The sequence below is a fragment of the Chiloscyllium plagiosum genome, unplaced genomic scaffold (assembly GCF_037043375.1).
Source record: "Chiloscyllium plagiosum isolate Xiang-an unplaced genomic scaffold, Cpla_swu_hap1 HiC_scaffold_10, whole genome shotgun sequence".
In the NCBI taxonomy this organism is placed as follows: domain Eukaryota; kingdom Metazoa; phylum Chordata; class Chondrichthyes; order Orectolobiformes; family Hemiscylliidae; genus Chiloscyllium; species Chiloscyllium plagiosum.
The window spans coordinates 13,607,679-13,628,069 of NW_028270148.1; the positions used below are offsets into that span (position 1 = coordinate 13,607,679).

The following is a 20,391-nucleotide window of genomic DNA, read 5'->3' on the forward strand; positions in this document are numbered from 1 at the left end:
TAGCATTTGCTGTGATTTTTACCTGGATAAAACAGAGACATTTTACAAGTGAACCAACCACCCAATGCCTCTTGCAAACATTCGGAAGCATTCGGAAAAGGAAAGCTCAGAAAATAACGTTCACATCAGCAAGAACTAGCGCGATAGAATTTGTGAACAAAGGCTTCTAATCTGTTTTTCCCTCTGTCCAGGAGTTATTCTTTCCCTATCTATAGTTGGAAGCTACATTTTTGTAATAAATAGTAATTCTTGTTAAATTCGGAAACTGGGTTTTCTGCCAACCTGAGTCTGAAAATCAGTAAATTGGAGAACATTTTGTACTTACTTTCAAATGTTTAACGTTTATGACAAATCTACAAATGGGGGGTGCTTGGTTTCCATCCTGCTACTCCAGTGAGTTGTGACACTATCATATTTCTTCACCTTAATGTCTTGAAACCTTTGATTAAAACATGCCCTCATCTTCTGAATTCCAAAGGGACACAAGCAGAGATTGTGCGACATAGTTATCATTGACAGTACTGTGTGGCCTCAGCCACTGAACATACACCGTGCCAAAGCATACCGAATTATTGGACCTACCTTCACTGGTTCCAGTGTGACCGTGAAAGCATCTTGTAGGGCGCAACAGGCCAGTCTCCACATTTCATCAGTAAACACAGGGCCAGCTGTGACCAGGACGTACCTGAAACAGAATTACCAGCATAAAGTAGAAAGCAGAACAGCGGAGATGCACAGTCAGGGCAACTCAAAAACCTCACACCGAATCTAACACACAAGCCAGACTCCAGATGGTCATCTGCGAAAATCTCCAAACAAGCATCATGTAAGAGAAATATCAATGAGGATCGCACAGTTATCCAGTGTGACAATGTCACCAACATACTAACGCTGGTACAGGTAAATGCTCTGGGGACATGTGTTCAAGACAGGTGCTAGATATTAAAATCAGCTCATCAATTTGGGATTGGAAGGTAGTCCTGGTTAATCCTGAAACTCTCATTAATGGCTACAGGAACTGATCATCTGCTTCACAAATCCCATCCTTACCTGGTGTGGCCTATGTGACTCCAGACCCACAGCAACATGGATGTCTCTTAGCTACCCTCTGAAATGGCCAAGTAAGCCAGTCAGCTCAAGAGCAATTAGAGATAGGCATCAAGTGCTGGATGTGCCAGAGATCACATCCCACGTAAGAATTTTTAAAAACTTCTAAATCCCTTTCTAACAGCACTGTGGGTGAACCTACACAACCCCTCTTTCAAAACGAGTTGCAGCATATATGTAGATATTTCCTATTCAGCTCCCCCCATTGTGTTGCAAGAGAATAGGGCCCCTCAAAGATCAGCAAAGCGACCTTTGTGTGGAGCCACAGAAAATGGGAGAGATACTAAATGAATATTTTGAGTCAGTATTTACTGTGGAAAAGGATATGGAAGATATAGACTGTAGGGAAATAGATGGTGACATCTTGCAAAATGTTCAGATTACAGAGGAGGAAGTGCTGGATGTCTTGAAATGGTTAAAGGTGGATAAATCCCCAGGACCTGATCAGGTATACCCGAGAACTCTGTGGGAAGCTAGAGAAGTGATTGCTTGGCCTCTTGCTGAGAAATTTGTATCATCGATAGTCACAGGTGAGGTGCCGGAAGACTGGAGGTTGGCAAACGTGGTGCCACTGTTTAAAAAGGGTGGTAAGGACAAGCCAGGGAACTATAGACCAGTGAGCTTGACCTCGGTGGTGGGCAAGTTGTTGGAGGGAATCCTGAGGGACAGGATGTATATGTATATGGAAAGGCAAGGACTGATTCGGGATAGTCAACATGGCTTTGTGCATGGGAAATCATGTCTCACAAACTTGACTGAGTTTTTTGATGAAGTAACAGAGAAGATTGATGAGGGCAGAGCGGTAGATGTGATCAATATGATCTTCAGTAAAGTGTTCGACAAGGTTCCCCATGGGAGACTGATTAACAAAGTTAGATCTCATGGAATACAGGGAGAACTAGCCACTTGAGTACAGAACTAGCTAAAAGGTAGAAAGAGGGTGGTGGTGGAGGGTTGTTTTTCAGATTGGAGGCCTGTGACCAGTGGAATGCCACAAGGATCGGTGCTGGGTCCTCTACTTTTTGTCATTTACATAAATGATTTGGATGCGAGCATAAGAGGTACAGTTAGTAACTTTGCAGATGACACCAAAATTGGAGGTGTAGTGGACAGCGAAGAGGGTTACCTCAGATTACAACAGGATCTGGACCAGATGGGCCAATGGGCTGAGAAGTGGCAGATGGAGTTTAATTCAGATAAATGTGAGGTGCTGCATTTTGGGAAAGCAAATCTTAGCAGGACTTATACACTTAATGGTAAGGTCCTAGGGAGCGTTGCTGAACAAAGAGACCTTGGAGTGCAGGTTCATAGCTCCTTGAAAGTGGAGTCACAGGTAGGTAAGATAGTGAAGAAGGCATTTGATATGCTTTCCTTTATTGGTCAGAGTAATGAGTACAGGAATTGGGAGGTCACGTTGCACTGTACAGGACATTGGTTAGGCTACTGTTGGAATATTGTGTGCAATTCTGGTCTCCTTCCTATCGGAATGATGTTGTCAGGGTTGGAGGATCTGAGCTACAGGGAGACGCTGAACAGACTGGGGCTGTTTTCCCTGGAGCGTCGGAGGCTGAGGGGTGACCTTATAGAGGTTTACAAAATTATGAGGGGCATGGATAGGATAAATAGACAAAGTCTTTTCCCAGGGGTCAGGGAGTCCAGATCTAGAGGGCATAGGTTTAGGGTGAGAGGGGGAAGATATAAAAGAGACCGAAGGGGCAACCTTTTCACGCAGAGGGTGGTACGTGTATGGAATGAGCTGCCAGAGGAAGTGGTGGAGGCTGGTACAATTGCAACATTTAAGAGGCATTTGGATAGGAATATGAATAGGAAGGGTTTGGAGGGATATGAGCCAGGTGCTGGTAGGTGGGACTAGATTAGTTCGGGATATCTGGTCGGCATGGACAGGTTAGACCAAAGGGTCTGTTTCCATGCTGTACATCTCTATGAGTCTATGACATGTTCCCCAACAAGCCACTCACCATCCTTACTTGGAAATATATCACTGTTCCCTCAGTGTCACTGGGTCAAAATCCTGGAATTCCCTCTGTACAACAGGTGGACTGCAACGGTTCAAGAAGGCAGCTCACCACCACCTCCATCTTAAGGGCAACTAAGGACAGGCAATAAAGGCTTGCCTAGACAGCAATGCCCACATTCCATGATCCAATAAATTAAATAAAAATTGAAAAAATAAGAAATTAATAAAAATGTTTTGGACAGGAGGACAGAGGATATATAGTATCAGGCCATTCAGCCCAACTAGTCCATGCACATCCTTACACTCCACTCAAGCCTCCTGCCATCTTTACTCATCTCACTCTATTCTAATGCATAGCCAGTTTCTTCTGAACTGCATCTACAGTGTTGATGCAGTTTTTAGCATTTAGATTTTACTGTCACATGGATCCCATGGAATACAGGGAGATTTAGCCATTTGGATACAGAACTGGCTCAAAGGTAGAAGACAGAGGGTGGTGGTGGAAGGTTGCTTTTCAGATTGGAGGCCTGTGACCAGTGGAGTGCCACAACAATCCTTGCTGGGCCCTCTACTTTTCATGATTCATATAAATGATTTTGATGTGAGCATAAGAGGTATAGTTAGTAAGTTTGCAAATGACACCAAAATTGGAGGTGTAGTGAACAGCAAAGAGGGTTACCTCAGATTACAATGGGATCTTGATCAGATGGGCCAATGGGCTGAGAAGTGGCAGATGGAGTTTAATTTAGATAAATGGGAGATGCTGCATTTTGGGAAAGCAAATCTTGGCAGGACTTATACACTTAATGGTAACGTCATAGGGCATATTGCTGAACAAAGAGACCTTGGAGTGCAGGTTCATAGCTTCTTGAAAGTGGAGTCGCAGGTAGATAGGATGGTGAAGTATGCTTTCCTTTATTGGTCAGAATATTAAGTACAGGAGTTGGGAGATCATGTGGCTGTACAGGACTTTGGTTAGGCCACTGTTGGAATATTGTGTGCAATTCTGGTCTCCTTACTGTTGGAAAGACATTGTGAAACTTGAAAGGATTCAGAAGAGATTTACAAGGACGTTGCCAGAGTTGGAGGATTTGAGCTATAGAGAGAGGTTGAATAGGCTATGGCTGTTTTCCCTGAAGCATCAGAGGCTAAGGGGTGACCTTATAGAGGCTTAAACAATCATGAGGGGCATGGATAGGATAAATAGATGAGGCCCTTTCCTTGGGGTGGGGGAATCCAGAACTGGAGGGCATAGATTTAGGGTGAGAGGGGAAAGATATAAAAGAGACCTAAGGGGCAACTTTTTCATGCAGAGGGTGGTACGTGTATGGAATGAGCTGCCAGAGGAAGTGGTGGAGGCTGGTACAATTGCAACATTTAAAAGGCGATCTGGATGGGTATATGAATAGGAAGGGTTTGGAGGGATATGGGCTGGGTGCTGGCAGGTGGGACTAGATTGGTTTGGGATATCTGGTCGGCATGGACGGGGTGGACCGAAGGGTCTGTTTCCATGCTGTACATCTCTATGACTTTATGTACTCAAGTACAGGAGTACAGTGAAAAGTGTATAATGTCGCCACACATGGTGCCATCTCAGATACAAAGGTACCTAAGATATAAAAACTCAGGTACAAAGTAGTAAAGGAAACAACATTTTTTTAAAAAAATTAAGCCTTACCTTCATAGCATAAGTAGAAAAATAAAGAAATAAGGTAATAGTGAAAGTTAAAGTTCTTGTGATGGTGAGTTCCATGTTCTCACCAGTCCCTGTGCAAGTAAATTTTTCTGAATACCCATAGAGTCATAGAAATGTACAGCTCAGGGACAGACCCTTCGATCCAACTTAGCCATGCTGACCAGGTATCCGTAATTAATTTAGTCCCATTTGCCAGCTGTCAGCCCATACTCCTTTTAACCCTTCCTATTCATAGAACATAGAACAGTACAGCACAGAACAGGCCCTTCAGCCCACAATGTTGTGCCGACCACTGATCCTCATGTATGCACCCTCAAATTTCTGTGACCATATGCATGTCCAGCAGTCTCTTAAATGTCCCCAATGACCTTGCTTCCACAACTGCTGCTGGCAACGCATTCCATGCTCTCACAACTCTCTGTGTAAAGAACCCGCCTCTGACATCCCCTCTATACTTTCCTCCAACCAGCTTAAAACTATGACCCCTCATGTTAGTCATTTCTGTCCTGGGAAATCTCTGGCTATCGACTATCTATGCCTCTCATTATCTTGTATACCTCAATTAGGTCCCCTCTCCTCCTCCTTTTCTCCAATGAAAAAAGTCCAAGTTCAGTCAACCTCTCTTCATAAGACAAGCCCTCCAGTCCAGGCAGCATCCTGGTAAACCTCCTCTGAACCCTCTCCAAAGCATCCACATCTTTCCTATAATAGGGTGACCAGAACTGGTCGCAATATTCCAAGTGCGGTCTAACCAAAGTTTTATAGAGCTGCAACAAGATCTCACGACTCTTAAACTCAATCCCCCTGTTAATGAAAGCCAAAACACCATATGCTTTCTTAAAAACCCTGTCCACTTGGGTGGCCATTTTAAGGGATCTATGTACCTGCACACCAAGATCCCTCTGTTCCTCCACACTGCCAAGAATCCTATTCATAACCCTGTACTCAGCTTTTAAATTCGACCTTCCAAAATGTATCACCTCGCATTTATCCAGGTTGAATTCCATCTGCCACCTCTCAGCCCATCTCTGCATTTTGTCAATGTCCCACTGCAGCCTACAACAGCCCTCTATACTGTCAACGACACCTCCAATCTTTGTGTCATCTGCAAACTTGCTGACCCATCCTTCAATCTCCTCATCCAAGTCATTAATATTACAAACAGTAGAGGCCCAAGAACAGAGCCCTGTGGAACACCACTCACCACTGACTTCCAGGCAGAATATTTTCCTTCTACTACCACTCGCTGTCTTCTGTTGGCCAGCCAATTCTGTATCCAGACAGCTAAGTTCCCCTGTATCCCACTCCTCCTGACCTTCTGAATGAGCCTACCATGGGGAACCTTATCAAATGCCTTGCTGAAGTCCATATACACCACATCCACAGCTCGACCCACATCAACTTTTCTAGTCACATCCTCAAAGGTTTGTGAGGCATGACCTGCCCCTCACAAAGCCGTGTTGACTGCATTTAATCAAGCCATGCTCTTCCAGATGGTCATAAATCCTATCCCTCAGAATCCTTTCTAACACCTTGCAGACGACAGACATGAGACTGACTGGTCTGTAATTGCCGGGGATTTCCCTATTTCCTTTCTTGAAGAGAGGAATTACATTTGCCTCTCTCCAGTCCTCAGGTACGACTCCAGTGGAGAGCGAGGATGCAAAGATCTTCTCAAGTGGCGAAGCAATTGCATTTCTCGTTTCCCAAAGCAGCTGAGGATAAATCTGGTCCGGGCCTGGCGACTTGTCAATCTTAATGTTTGACAAAATTTTCAGCACATCAGCTTCCTCTATCTCTATCCATTTCAGCATGCACACCTGTTCTTCAAAGGTTTCATTCACTACAAAGTTCATTTCTTTCGTAAAGACAGAAGCAAAAAACTCATTTAGGGCTTCCCCTACCTCCTCAGACTCCACACACAAGTTCCCTATGCTATCCCTGATCGGCCGTACTCTTTCTTTGACCATTCTCTTATTCCTCACATAAGTGTAAATGCCTTTGTGTTCTCCCTAATCTGTTCTGCCAAGCCTTTTTCGTGCCCCCTCCTGGCTCTCGTCAGACCATTTCTGAGCTCCTTCCTTGCCTGCCAGTACTCATCCAGATGCCTTTTAAATGCTGTCATTGTACCAGCCTCCACCACTTCCTCTGGCAGCTCATTCCATACACGTACCACCCTCTGTGTGAAAAAGTTGGCCCGTAGGTCCATTTCAAACCTTTCCCCTCTCACCCTAAACCTATGCCCTCTAGTACTGGACTCCCCCAACCCAGGGGAAGAACCTTATCTACTTTACTTATCCATGCCCCTCATGATTTTGTAAACCTCTAAAAGGTCACCCCTCAGCCTCTGACACTCCAGGGAAAACAGCCCCAGCCTATTCAACTTCTAACTATAGCTCAAACCCTCCATCCCTGGCAACATACTTGTAAATCTTCTCTCCGTGTACATTCTGTTAGTGTGTTTAGTTCAACCTTCAGCTTTCATTTTTCGAGACAGGAAGCCCAACCTCCAGGTAGTATTATCCCTGTAAATCTTCCTATTTTTCCCTCTCCAGTATCACTTTTATAAAACAGCAACTAGAATTGTTCACAGTCCTCCAAGTATGGTCTGATCAAGGTCTGATACATGTTTACTGCAACTTCAATGCGCTCTCCTCAGAAATAAACCCTTGCACTTGTTTTGTTTGGGGTTTTTTTTTAGTAAGGCTTTGTTAACTGGAGAATCGAATGAGTGAGGTGGAAGAGTATGGAGTTATCTTTAACGTAATCTGCCCACTAAGAAAGTGATGGGAGAGGGTACAACTGGTTTTACACGTTAATGGTACATGCCATTGAAGGCAATGGTGGAGTGGGTAATGAGACCAAGAAGCTCCCTACACCCACCCAGTGAGTTATTTTCACAGTGCCCCCTGAAGCTGGGACAGAATGAGGGAGAAAAGCCCAGTACATTCTGTAATGGCCGCCACTGACAGGAAGGGTTACAGGAACAAAGAGAGCAAGTTTGTAATCGATCCAAGATGGTGGTGCAGCAGGATGCTTCAGCCAGAGCCCGTCTGCTCCATCCATTTTGTTTTCTTTATTTTTCTCTTTTCTTGTTTGTGTTTTTTTTTCTCTTATCTCTCTTTTATCTCAGAGAAGATGTCCTGAGCTTTGGCCTTAGCACAGACCCAGCCTGATGGTGATCTCCCAGCCTGGTGTAGCGGTCTCCTGCCCCCTGTAGTGATCTTTGTGCCCAGCGTTATAGTCCTGGCCCATAGTGAAGCCCTGAACATTCTGGAGTCAAGGCACGGCATGGGCTGGACGCTCAATGTCAGCTTGGACTGGATTGGAAGGACTGGTGTGTGGACTTCTTATTTCCCCATTTTCTAAGCTACTGCTGCGCTCTGCAATGCTGGACTTCTTATTTCTTTATCTTTTTTTCCCTAAGAACTTGTACTGTAGAATCTGTACCTATTGCTTGACCTTATACCTTAGATGGTGTTGTAAGTGCTGACTTGCAAGCCTTTCACTGTACTCACCTGAATATGTAACAGTAAAGCTAATTCAACCCCCCAGTTGTGCATAAGCGCTTGTTACAGACTGCACCACTGCCAGCCCATGAGCAACTGTTCCTGATGCTGGTGGCAGGATGAAATTTTCCTACATCTGAATTACTAGAGAAGGAAATGTGGACTTTAACGACTTGTTTGCATCTGTGTTTGATTATGCTAGTCTGATCACCGATCCTTCTTTATTGCTTGACTGAGGAACTAGTGAGTCAGATGTTATCTTTACTCCACAAAGGATCCTTCAAAGATATACATATAAGTTCTAAGATGTTTAAATTTGTGTGAGTAAACTGCTTAAGTTTAGAACTACGGTTATCTTTGTCAAAAACAGAAATTGCTGGAAAAGCTCAGCGTCTGTGGAGAGAAATCGGAGTTCACATATCGGGTTGAATGACCCTTCCTCTGATCTGAAGTAAATTGGGTGAATAAGGTATATCAAAATCCAACGCAATTTTATCAGGCTCAAACCCCCTGCATAAAGTATCAGCTAACTTGCCACAATTTATATTAAATGAGACCATGAAAATAAGCAAAATAAATATGTCTTACATGGCACTGTCTTATGAAGTTTACGCGTGCACCCACTAGAGCTTAGAAGGTTGAGAGGAGATCTAATTGAGGTATATAAGATGTTAAAGGGGATTGACAAAGTTAATGTAGAGAGAGTGTTTCCTTGTGGGGACATCTAGAATGAATGGACATAGTTTTAGGATAAGGGGTAGCAGATTTAAAACAGAGATTAGTAGGAATTACTTCTTTCAAAGGGTTATGAATCTGTGGAATTCACTATCCCAGAGGGTAGTGGACATTGGGGCATTGAATAAGTTTAAGATGAGATCAGATTACATTACCTACAGTGTGGAAACAGGCCCTTCGGCCCAACAAGTTCACACCGACCCTCCGAAGAGCAACCCACCCAGACCCATTCCCTTACATTCACCCCTGACTAATGCATCTAACACTATGGGCAATTTAGAATGACCAATTCACCTGAATTGCACATCTTTGGACTGTGGGAGGAAACCGGAGCACCTGGAGGAAACCCACGCAGACACGGGGAGAATGTGCAAACTCCACACAGACAGTCGCCCGAGGCAGGAATGGAACCCGGGTCCCTGGCGCTGTGAGGCAGCAGTGCTAACCACTGAGCCACCGTGTTACACAGCACAAGATCAAAGTGCCGCCCTCAGTGGCACGGTGGAGATAGATTCTGGAGAGCTGACAGCAAAGTGGAGTTGAGGCCAAGATGAGATCAACCATGACCATACTAAGTAGTGGAGCAGTTTTAAGGGGCTGAATTGCCTTCCTCTGCTCCTAGCTCTTACGTAAATGTTAGACTTAACCCCAGACTGTCAAGGCTAACCTGACACATAATCCCAAGGACAGTGCTTTGAATCCTACATGATATAATACGCCTGTGTTAGGCCCTTCTCAATTCACAACACTTTTTAAACTGATTTTTTACCAAAAAAAGTTTATAATCAATTCTCCATAGCCTTGAAAGTTAATAGAAATTTGGTAATCTCAATGACTGAAATTTCTTAATTATACCTCTTCAATATTCACTGAATTGTCACAGACATACTTGAGGGAAATGTTGAGAAATTATAGGCAAAGTGGAAACAGGAACATGCATTTGGTTAACAAAATTGTTAGTCTGTGTCAAGTCCACGTGTTCCCTGCACATTACAGATGTGCAGTAAGAGCTCCCCCTAGTGCTGTAGCACAAATAAACTCAAGCCTCAAGATTATTGTAGAAATGGGACAAAGAGACAGGGGGTGGTGGTGTGTCCTACAAATGAACTCAGTGGAGGTGCCAAGTTAGGTGAAGTCTCCCCATTCCTACCTGATACATGAGCAGCCAACTCGGGAGATTGTTTCGGTGGGTTCTGCAATGCAGGACACAAGGAGCTTCAGAAGGTCTTTCAGCATGGAATTGATGCTGCTCTCGTAGCCAATATCTACAACAAATCAGAAAAGAAAAAAAAAAATTCTGTGATGGCAGTAAAAGAAAAGTCATCCATTTTGGTCTGTTTTAACCTCACGCAAGATGAGGCACCAAGGGAACGGTTTGGCTGGAATCCCCACACGCAAGGATCAGTCTTTCTAATTCAAGAAAGAAGGGAGATTTGCATTTATAGATAACCTCAGTACGTTCCAAAATACTTTACAGCCAATGAGTTATTTCTGACATGCCCTAACTCTTTGTTTTGTATCTTCAAAAACATTTGTTCTGTTTGGAGAATAACAGGGAAGTGTCAGAAGGAATGGTATCAACTGTTTGCACCATGTTGTGCTCCCTCTTTCCCTGGTCAACAAGCTGGATTGGGATTTGAGCCCATATTGACAACTGAGAAATACTGACCAGTCACCTGAACCTCAGTTGATGTGTTTATTAACTTATGACGTGCATCAGCCAATTTGCACACAATAATCTCCTACAGCGAGATGAGATAATTTGTCTTTTAGTTCAACCAGCAGAAGGATATGAACTAAGAGTATTCTAAAGGTTCACCATCATCTGAGTGGAGCAGTTGCTCCTGATAGCAGCCCTAAATGGCCTGCTCCCCAATCTCAGACCGTGTTAGTGATTCTCAATCTCTCAGCCAGGGGATACGTCCCTCCTGTAGCCATCCTGGTGAGCTCTTTATGTGCTTACGAGTGGCACGAGAGCGAGCTTAAAATTAAATAGTGGGGGGTGGATGGGGTTCAATTGCACGGGCAATTATAGAAAAAGTTAAAGTAAACAGGGCTCAGCAGAGGTTATTAAAGGTTCCAGAACAAGTAATAGGACACAGAGAATGGAAAGGGTCAGGAGAATGGGATTGGGAAACATATCATGAATGGTGGAACAGACTCAATGGGATGAATGCTTAAAAATGTGTTGCTGGAAAAGCGCAGCAGGTCAGGCAGCATCAAAGGAATAGGAGAATCGACGTTTCAGGCATAAGCCCTTCTGCGCTTTTCCAGCAACACATTTTTAAGCTCTGATCTCCAGCATCTGCAGTCCTCACTTTCTCCTCAATGGGATGAATGGTCTAATTCTGCTCCTGTACCTTGTGGTGTCATAACCAGTTGTAGCAGTACCAGCCCTATGTTGAAGTCAGCTTAGAGAATTAAATCTGAAAATGTGTTGCTGGAAAAGTGCAGCAGGTCAGGCAGCATCCAGGGAACAGGAGAATCGACGTTTCGGGCATAAGCTCTTCTTCAGGAATCCCACATTCCTGAAGAAGGGCTTATGCCCGAAACATCGATTCTCCTGTTCCCTGGATGCTGCCTGACCTGCTGCGCTTTTCCAGCAACACATTTTCAGCTCTGATCTCCAGCATCTGCAGACCTCACTCTCTCCTCCTTAGAGAATTAAATGCAAAACTTGCTATAATAAACAGTTACTAGGCACAGAAACATTCAGGAAGGTCATTATTGCAAATGCACTGTAGGATAACATGATAATTTGCAAGCATTATTGGCTGCTTTCTCTTTTGTAACTTATCTACCCAAATGATGCCTGTTCCACCAGCAAAGTCCTACCTGATTGGATAAAGCAGTGAATATGCTCCATCACCAGTTCCGAGGACAGTCCAATGGCATGCTTAAAATTGGCAGCAGCCATTTCCCAGTACGATTGGTCTCCATGGTTACGTTGAAGCCAGAGAGACATCACTGGAAGGAGGAGATGGGTGACAGCAAAAATCCCAAATCCAGGACCTACAGAAGTCAACAAGACATTGTCTTACAGTCAGGACAAGGTTTGTAAGTATTTCTGTGGCAGACGTAGGCCTGAAATCTTAGTAGGTATTACTCTAATCACAAAGCTGAGCCGTTGTCATGATCATAAATGAGAATACAGAACTTCGGCGCTCATCATTTATAAAGCACCTTGAGAGTTTTGAAATCTGTAATTGTGTATTATTTCCTGTAGTAAACTTACTGAATTAAATGCCATTTACACAATCCTACACATGGCCATAGAATCCCCATAGTGCAGAAAGGGAATATTTAACCCATTGTGTCTGCACCATCCCACAGAAGAGCATCCCACCCAGACCCAACTCCCCACCCAACAGAACATAGAACATAGAAAAGTACAGCACAGAGCAGGCCCCTTGGCCCACAATGTTGTGCCGAGGTTTAACCCTGATGTAAAATATAGTAACTTAACCTATGCACCCCTCAACTCACTGCTATCCATGTGCATGTCTAGCAGTCGCTTAAATGTCCCCAATGACTCTGCTTCCACCACCACAGCTGGCAATGCATTCCATGCATTCACAGCTCTCTGCGTAAAGAACCTATCTCTGACATCTCCTTTATACCTTCTTCCTAATATCTTCAAACTATGACTCCTCATATCAGTCAATCCTGCCCTGGGGAAAAGTCTCTGGCTATTGACTCTATCTATTCCTCTCATTATTTTGTACACCTCGATCAGGTCTCCTCTCTTGCTCCTTCTCTCCAGAGAGAAAAGTCCAAGCTTAGTCAACCTTTCTTCAGTAACTTTGCATTTCCCACAGCCAGTCAACCTAACCTGCACAACTGTGGATTGTGGGAGAGAACCGGAGCACCTAAAGGAAGCCCACACAGACATGGGGAGAATGTGCAAACAGTCACCCAAGGATGGAATTGAACCTAAGTCCCTGGCATTGTGAGGTAGCAGTGCTAATCACTGGACCACCGTGCTGCCCATGCAACAAACACCAAGTTATAAGGTAGGGCTGTACATGCAGGAGGATGAAGGAGCAGATTGTGAAGGTGGGAAAACGAGATTTCTATTCGAATGAGCAAATCAGTTGCCCCTTTGTGGCAGTGCAGGAGTGCCATTTCTCTCACCCCATTCCCATCTCATCCTCACTACCTGGTACTTTCGTGACTTCTCGCAGCAGCTCAAACAGGAGGTCCAGTGTGGGAGGTTGGTGCTGGCGTGGACAGTTGGAGATGGCTGTGGTGAGCTGCTCCAGCAGCAAAATCCAGACTTGAATCAAACCTGCAAGAGAATCACCACCCACTCATTCCTTTGCCAGAAGCCCAAGAAACTTTACAACAGGAGAAAACGGAAAAGGCTTTTTAATCACAGCGACTTCATAGTTCCTCGTGTTTGCTGGACAATGTTTAACACTTTTAAAACATAATGCCTTTTCATAATTATACACTGGATAGTTATGAGATTAGATTCTCTACAGTGTGGAAACAGGTCCTTTGGCCCAACAAGTCCACACCGACCATCTGAAGAGTAATCCACCCAGACCCATTCCCCTACATTTACCCCATCACTAATGCACCGAACACAATGGGCAATTTAACATGGCCAACTCACCTGATCTGCACATCTTTGGATTGTGGGAGGAAATTGGAGCACCCAGAGGAAACCCACACAGACACGGGGAGAATGTGCAAACTCTACACACAGTTGCCCGAGGCTGGAATCAAACCCAGGTCTCTAGTGCTATGAGGCAGCAGTGCTAACCACTGAGCCACCGAAATGGGGACAATTCTAACTTCCTCTACCTAATATTAATAAAGTGACAGTGCTTCAAAATATATTATTTCATATTTCCTAATGGTGGTCATTAAAGAGAAAGGCATATATTTATATAACACCTTTCATTAGTGAGCCTGTGCCTAAGTTGTTGCACAGAGTTTTGGTCCACATACTTGAGGAGGGATGTAATTACACTGGAGTTAGTTCAGAGGAGATTCACTAGATTGATTCCAGAGGTGAGGGGTTTGTCTTATGAGGAGAGTTTGAGTGGTTTAGGCCTATACTGTCTGGAGTTTTGAAGGATAAGAAACCTAATTGAGCTATATAAGATGCTAAAAGGGATTGACAAAGTAGACATGGAGAGGATATGTCTTCATGTGGAGCAATTTGGGATGGGAGGTTTAGAATAAGGAGTAGCAGATTTAAAACAAAAATGAGGCGAAATAACTTCTCACAAAAGTTGTGAAGCTGTGGAATTAACTTCCTCAGAGTGGGGAGGATGCTGCAACATTAAGTAAGGAGGAGATAGATTTTTAATTAGTAATGGGTTAAAGGGTTGTGGAGAATGGGCAGGAAGGTGGAGTTGAGGCCGAGATGAGATCAGTCATGATTGTATTAAATGGTGGAGCAGGCTCAGGAGGCTGAATGGCCTACTCCTGCTGCTAGCTCTTATGTCCTTGTGTTCACAGACACCAGATAAATTATAAAGCACTTCACAAACTATTTGGTACTTTTTTTGAAGTGAGGCAAACATAGCAGCCAACTTCCGCACAGCACGTTCCTACAGACTGCAATGTGATGAGATCCAGGTATTCTATTTATAATGACGTTAAAGCATGGATTAGAGAGGCGCAGCTGGGGTCGGAGGGAGGGGTAAGTGGAGAGAGGAGGCAGAGAAGGAGGGAACAGGCAGAAGGAGAAAGAGGGAGCAGGTTTGGTGGAGGTGACATGAGGAAAGACATCTTTATCCAGGGAAACACTGTATTCTATAAAGGGTAATACAAGTATTTTCTTATATCAGGAAACTTTAATGAGTAGATGTAGTGTTTAGAGACTGAAAGCAGATGCAGAACCAACTTTCAAAGGAGAATGGATGAAAATTTGTAAAGGAGAAAGCTGCAGGACGAGAAGGAAAGAGCAAGTGGAGTGGATCTAATCAGGTGGCTCAGTAAAGGCAAGATGGGCAGAATGGTCTCAATCTGAACAGTGTTATTCTGTGAGCTTGAACTTGAACATGGAAGAGCACGGAAGTGTCCAATATGTGTTCTTTTTAATTATTAGGGAGCACAATTTTATAAAGAGAGTCGAGCTCTCCTTTACCTGTGTCATCGTCGAACTCATTGAGGACTGACTCAATCCCGTCTTCACTGCTCAGCGATCTCTCGAGGCCTCTGAACGGTAAACTGGCGAGCTGCAGCCCGTGGAAGATCGGCTTCGAAGGCATCTTGTAGATTTTGGCAAGTAACTAAGGAAGTACAACCAAATACGTAAATGACCAAAAACAGACTGGAATGTCACAAAGAAGCCTCCTTACACAGAGAGCGGAGGAAATCTGGAACCATCATGCTGTTGAGGCTGGGAGTAAATTGAACATGGTTTAAAACTAAGCCATCATTTAAAAAAATGGGCAAGGATATATTGGAACTGGGGTGGGTAACAGAGTTGATCAGCCATGATGTCGCTGAATGACAGAATAGTCTTGAGAAGTTGAACAGCTTTCCCCATTGTGCTACACTCCCATTACCATTAAAAGGCAAAGAGCAGCAAAGTGGAGTTGAAGATTATCAAGTCAGCCAAGATCTTGTTGAACAGCAGAGCTGATTATGCTGAATGGCTTACGTCTATGGTAACGTTTTCACTAATTTTGGTCTTTTCTCAACGGAAGCTCAAAAATGGGAATTCCCATTTTTCCCTGGACATCATTTGCCTGGTGTGGCTGAAGGTTGTGCATTTCTGAGCAAGGAGGATACTGTGGGTAATGTCCCTGCCTCTGAGCCAGGGACTCTAGGTTAAGTTCCACTTGATGGCCAAGGAAGGTGTGCTCAGAACAGGGTCAAAACCTGCAAATCCTTCTAACACAACCCAAGGGCAGGTGGTAAGGACAGGAGAGATTCCTGGTAAAACACGTGTTTAAACAAATTGGAGCCTGAACCATCAACACCCAAAGCTCCAGATTACAACCTGTATGTAAAGGTTTACATAACCACCAGCAACTCAGGTTTCCTGAGTCAGCTGTTACACACTGAACCAAGACAGCTAGGGATTATGACTCAACACCCCTAAATCAAAATCCCCCCTAAACATGCTGATACGCTAGCGCCGGAGATGACTGTATATCCAGGAATAGCTGATTCCAGTCAGTGTGTAGAGCCATTTCATTCAGGGCCAGAGAGTGGACAGATGGACACGACACTCTACCCTGCTAACGCTGAGCATGTTCATACACACTAACTCCGGTTCTTCCTCCGTATGCACAGCCTTCTCCAGCATTCGCATTTTTCATTTGATATTAGGGTATTCCTGCTGGAATCATCAAACAATCTCCAGGTCCATTGATTTAAGCAAGGAACTCAATCTAAATTGGCTATCTTTCTTGAAGCAATATTCGGGAATAGTCTTTACCTGCGAACACTTCCTGAGGTAATCAAGGGCGGGAAGGCACAAGTCTGTTGAACTGGATCCCAAACCAGTATAGCAATCTCCTATTTCTTTACAATCCTCATCACCTTCAGATGTATTAAAAAAAACAGTATTAACTTCAGTACTCCACAATCATTTGAAACACACACTATCAATTATTTTGGTTTCTTTCCTAGTTTTCCTGAAGATGTTAATTCTTTCCCTACATTCAAAGGATCGGTGCTGGGTTCATTGCTGTTTGTTAGCTATATCAATAATTTGGATGAGAATGTACTAAAATAGATGATACTAAAATAGGCGGTATCATGGACAATGAGGAAGGTTATCAGAAATTGCAGCAGGGCCTTGATCAGCTAGGGAAGTGGGCCCAGAAACAGCAAATGGAGTTTAATACAGATAGGGTGAGGTCTGGCACTATGGAAAGTCAAATGAAGGTAGGAGTTTCATGGTCGAGAGTGTGGTGCTGGAAAAGCACAGCAGGTCAGGCAGCGTCAGAGGAGCAGAAAAATTGACGTTTCGGGCATAAGCCCTTCATTAGGTATCGGGACGCTTATGCCCGAAATGTCAATTCTCCTGCTCCTCTTTTTCCAGCATCACACTCTTGACTCTGATCTCCAGCATCTGCAGTCCTCACTTTCTCCTAGGACTTCCATGACAAATGGTAGGGCTTTAAGGAATCTGATGGAACAGAGGGACCTTGGAGTTCAGGATCACAGTCCTCTGAAAGTAGCGTCACAGTAGACAGGGCAGTGAAGGCGGCTTTTGGCACACTGGCCTTCATCAGTCAGGACATTGAATATAGAAGTTGGGAAGTTATGTTGCAGTTGTACAGGACGTTGGTGAGGCTGCACTTGTTCATTAGGGAGACACAACTGGTGGTAGTTTAAGCTGAAGGTGAGCACACCTCAGGCAAGGGGAGAGGTTGAGAAGGAGAGTCCTTCATGGTATTGAATACATACAGGAGGCACCATTCTGTATCACAAACCAACCGTTCAGCCAACTGAGCTAATCAACTGGCCTGGATCAGTGCTGTAAAACTTTTTAATCATTATATAGATAGTCTTAATTTTCCATAAGAGCAAGCTTACCCAAACCCTTGACAAACTTCATAAGGCACATTATGTAGTCAGTGGCTGCGTTAGCAAACACTTGAATGTTATCCGTGTTCAGGAATGCTTCAAAGACATCAAAAACTGGAGCCTGGGATTTTCCTGCCGATGAACAAAGTGACTCAGCACATGACAGTAAACATAGTCCGTCTACATCTAACTACACCCCTTCACAGCCAGACATTTGGCAGCAAGTCCCCAAGGGAGTTACAATCTCTTTCTGGTTCAGAGTTCCACCATCCCTAATTGCCTCTTGGGACAACTGAATGCATTCCTAGGCCAGTTCAAAGGACAGCTAAGAGTTGACCACATTGCCATGGGTTTGGAGTCACATGTAGACCAGACTGGGTGAGGAAGGCAGATTTCCTTCCTTAAAGGGGCATTAATGAACCAGATTACAAAAGCACAGTGGTTTCATTTTTTACCATTACTTTTTTTCTAGATTTTATTAATTGAACTAAATTTTCCAGCATCTGAGGTAGGGGTTGAACTAAAGTCATTGGATTATTAGTCCAGGTTTCTAAATTGCTAGCTCAATAATAAATTACATTTATTCACTGCCTTCCTACAATGAAACATCCCAACGTGCTTCATATAACCACAATGCTACCATAGCCCTGTTTTGGCAGTAACATTGCTGATAATACAGCACAAAATGTTTAAAGGTCAGGTCAATTTTAGCCTTTTAATAACAATACACATCCAGAACTGAGAGGCTATTAATTAGCACTGGACTTCTCACAAGGGCATTATACAAACTGGGTGAATGTTAGACCAAACACAAAAGTATTAGACAGTATTATAACTGACAGCATTATAAAGAGAGCGAATGATTGTCTAGTAATTGCAATCCTCATCATGAAGGAAGTGTATCATAGTGCTATGATAACCTTATAGCTGTAATGTCATTTAATGGGAGGAAGAGCATCAAATACAGGGTAGTATAAATAAATGAAAGACTTGCATTTACAGTATATAGCATTTGTCACAACCATTGGATATCTCAATGCAGTTTACAGCTAACAAACTATTTTTCAAATGCAGAGCTGAAAATGTGTTGCTGGAAAAGCACAGCAGGTCAGGCAGCATCCAAGGAACAGGAGAATCGACGTTTCGGGCATAAGCCCTTCTTCAGGAAGCTGTATTTTTCAAATGTAGTCAATATTACAAATTAGGAAATGGGTTCAATGAGCTCCCACCAACAGTGGGAGAACCAGGATGTGGGAGACCCGTGCATTAGAGTAGGCAAGATTAGAGATAATAAAAGCAAGAATTCAGCCACAATCGAGCTAAGGCAGTGTTGGACAATGAGACAGAGGTGGGAATATTTGCAGATATGCAGTTATGAGTTCATTTAGGGGTCAACCATGGATCTAGGGTTGCCAAGAGTCTGGGTCTGTTTCAGAGGAAAACCAGGCAAAAAGGATGAAGCTGGTGGCTAGGGAGTAGAGTTTGTGACTGCGCACTGATGGCTGTTGTTATGACAGGAGCAATAAACTATTCACAGAAGCTTATGGCAGCAAGGAATGGGATAAAACAGGGTCAGTGAGAGATAGTTAATGACAGTTAATGACATTGTAGCAACTGCACGACTTACAATAATGGAATTCGTGGCATAAGACAAATGGAACAATACCTTTGAGATAAATAATTACGAGTGATTGTTAAACATTTCAAAAATAAATTAATATTGCTTATTATTTCCCTTAATGAAACAGCGCTGTATCAATGACTCAGATGAGACAGTACAGTCAGTGCAGGTTGTGCAGAGTCCCCATTACCTTACTCACCCATTGTGTAGTCACCAATCAGATATTCCTTCACATCGGACTTGTTACTGTGCACGGTTTTCAATGCACTGAAGAGTGGTCGCCAACCAGACTGGATCTGTGGGGAACAAACCTCCACCAGCTCTCCAATCGATGTGATCACCTAAAAGTTAGAGGCACGTATATTTAAATGTCTGTTTTCATCGTGATGGCTACCCCATAACCTCCACAATCTTCTTTCCTCACCTTCTAAATTCTTACACTGAAGAATGCCAGAAGAGGCCGTTCAGCCCCTTGACCCCTGTTTTGCCATTCATTTTAAGCACTGGTTGATCTGCATTCTAACCTCACCCACTCAGCTTTCGTCCATCACCCTAATACCTTCAACAAAACAAGAACTGACCAATCTCAGATTTGACCAGGCTCTCAAGGCATGCTTCACTCCAGAAATAAAAGAGAGAAAGAAGCAAACAAGAAGGTTGAAATAAAATTACACCCCTCAGGCCTGTTCCATCTCTCATTTACAATTTACTGCTTGAATTATGCAAGGTGAAACATACAAGGTTGTTGGAGGAAAAACAACTGAAAGAACTGCAGATGCTGGAAATCACAAACAAATAGAAAATTTGCTGGAGAAACTCAGCAGGTCTGGCAGTATCGGTGGAGAGAAATCAGTGTTAGTGTTTCAAGTCCAGTGACCCTTCTTCAGACCCTGTCGGTAGCTAGGAAGAGATTGTTTTTTATGTATTAACCTCAAAGACTTCCTGGGAAAAGCAATTTCCGAATTCCCTTCATTTAAAGAGGTGCTTCCCAGCAATATCTGAAAATGGCCCAGCTCTAATTTTAAGGGTACACCCTCTTATCCTGCTCATTTTCTACCTTCCATCACTAAGTGCCTCAATCAGATCAAACCCATGACCTCCTATACTTAGAGATTAATACAAACATTGTTTTTGCAAACTGTCCTAATTTAAGCTTTACAGTTGTGTTGGTGACTTTCTGAAGTAATTATTATCTTTCAACTTTGTGGATCACAAAAAGTCACCAAGCATTGAAGAAGGTCAG

The 20,391-nt window shown here is 43.6% G+C and overlaps 1 protein-coding gene across 1 annotated transcript in view; it reads right to left on the minus strand.

Moving 5' to 3' along the window:
- arfgef3 (ARFGEF family member 3) overlaps positions 1-20,391 on the minus strand; it is a 150,304-nt gene that overhangs the window by 15,157 nt on the left and 114,756 nt on the right. The window contains exons 23-30 of the mRNA XM_043695353.2: positions 19,348-19,489; positions 17,537-17,659; positions 16,431-16,534; positions 15,129-15,273; positions 13,185-13,313; positions 11,861-12,037; positions 10,176-10,290; positions 583-685 (exon numbers count right to left, since the gene is read on the minus strand). Of these exons, the coding sequence (XP_043551288.2) occupies positions 583-685; positions 10,176-10,290; positions 11,861-12,037; positions 13,185-13,313; positions 15,129-15,273; positions 16,431-16,534; positions 17,537-17,659; positions 19,348-19,489 (1,038 nt within the window). The remainder of the gene's footprint in view (positions 1-582; positions 686-10,175; positions 10,291-11,860; positions 12,038-13,184; positions 13,314-15,128; positions 15,274-16,430; positions 16,535-17,536; positions 17,660-19,347; positions 19,490-20,391) is intronic.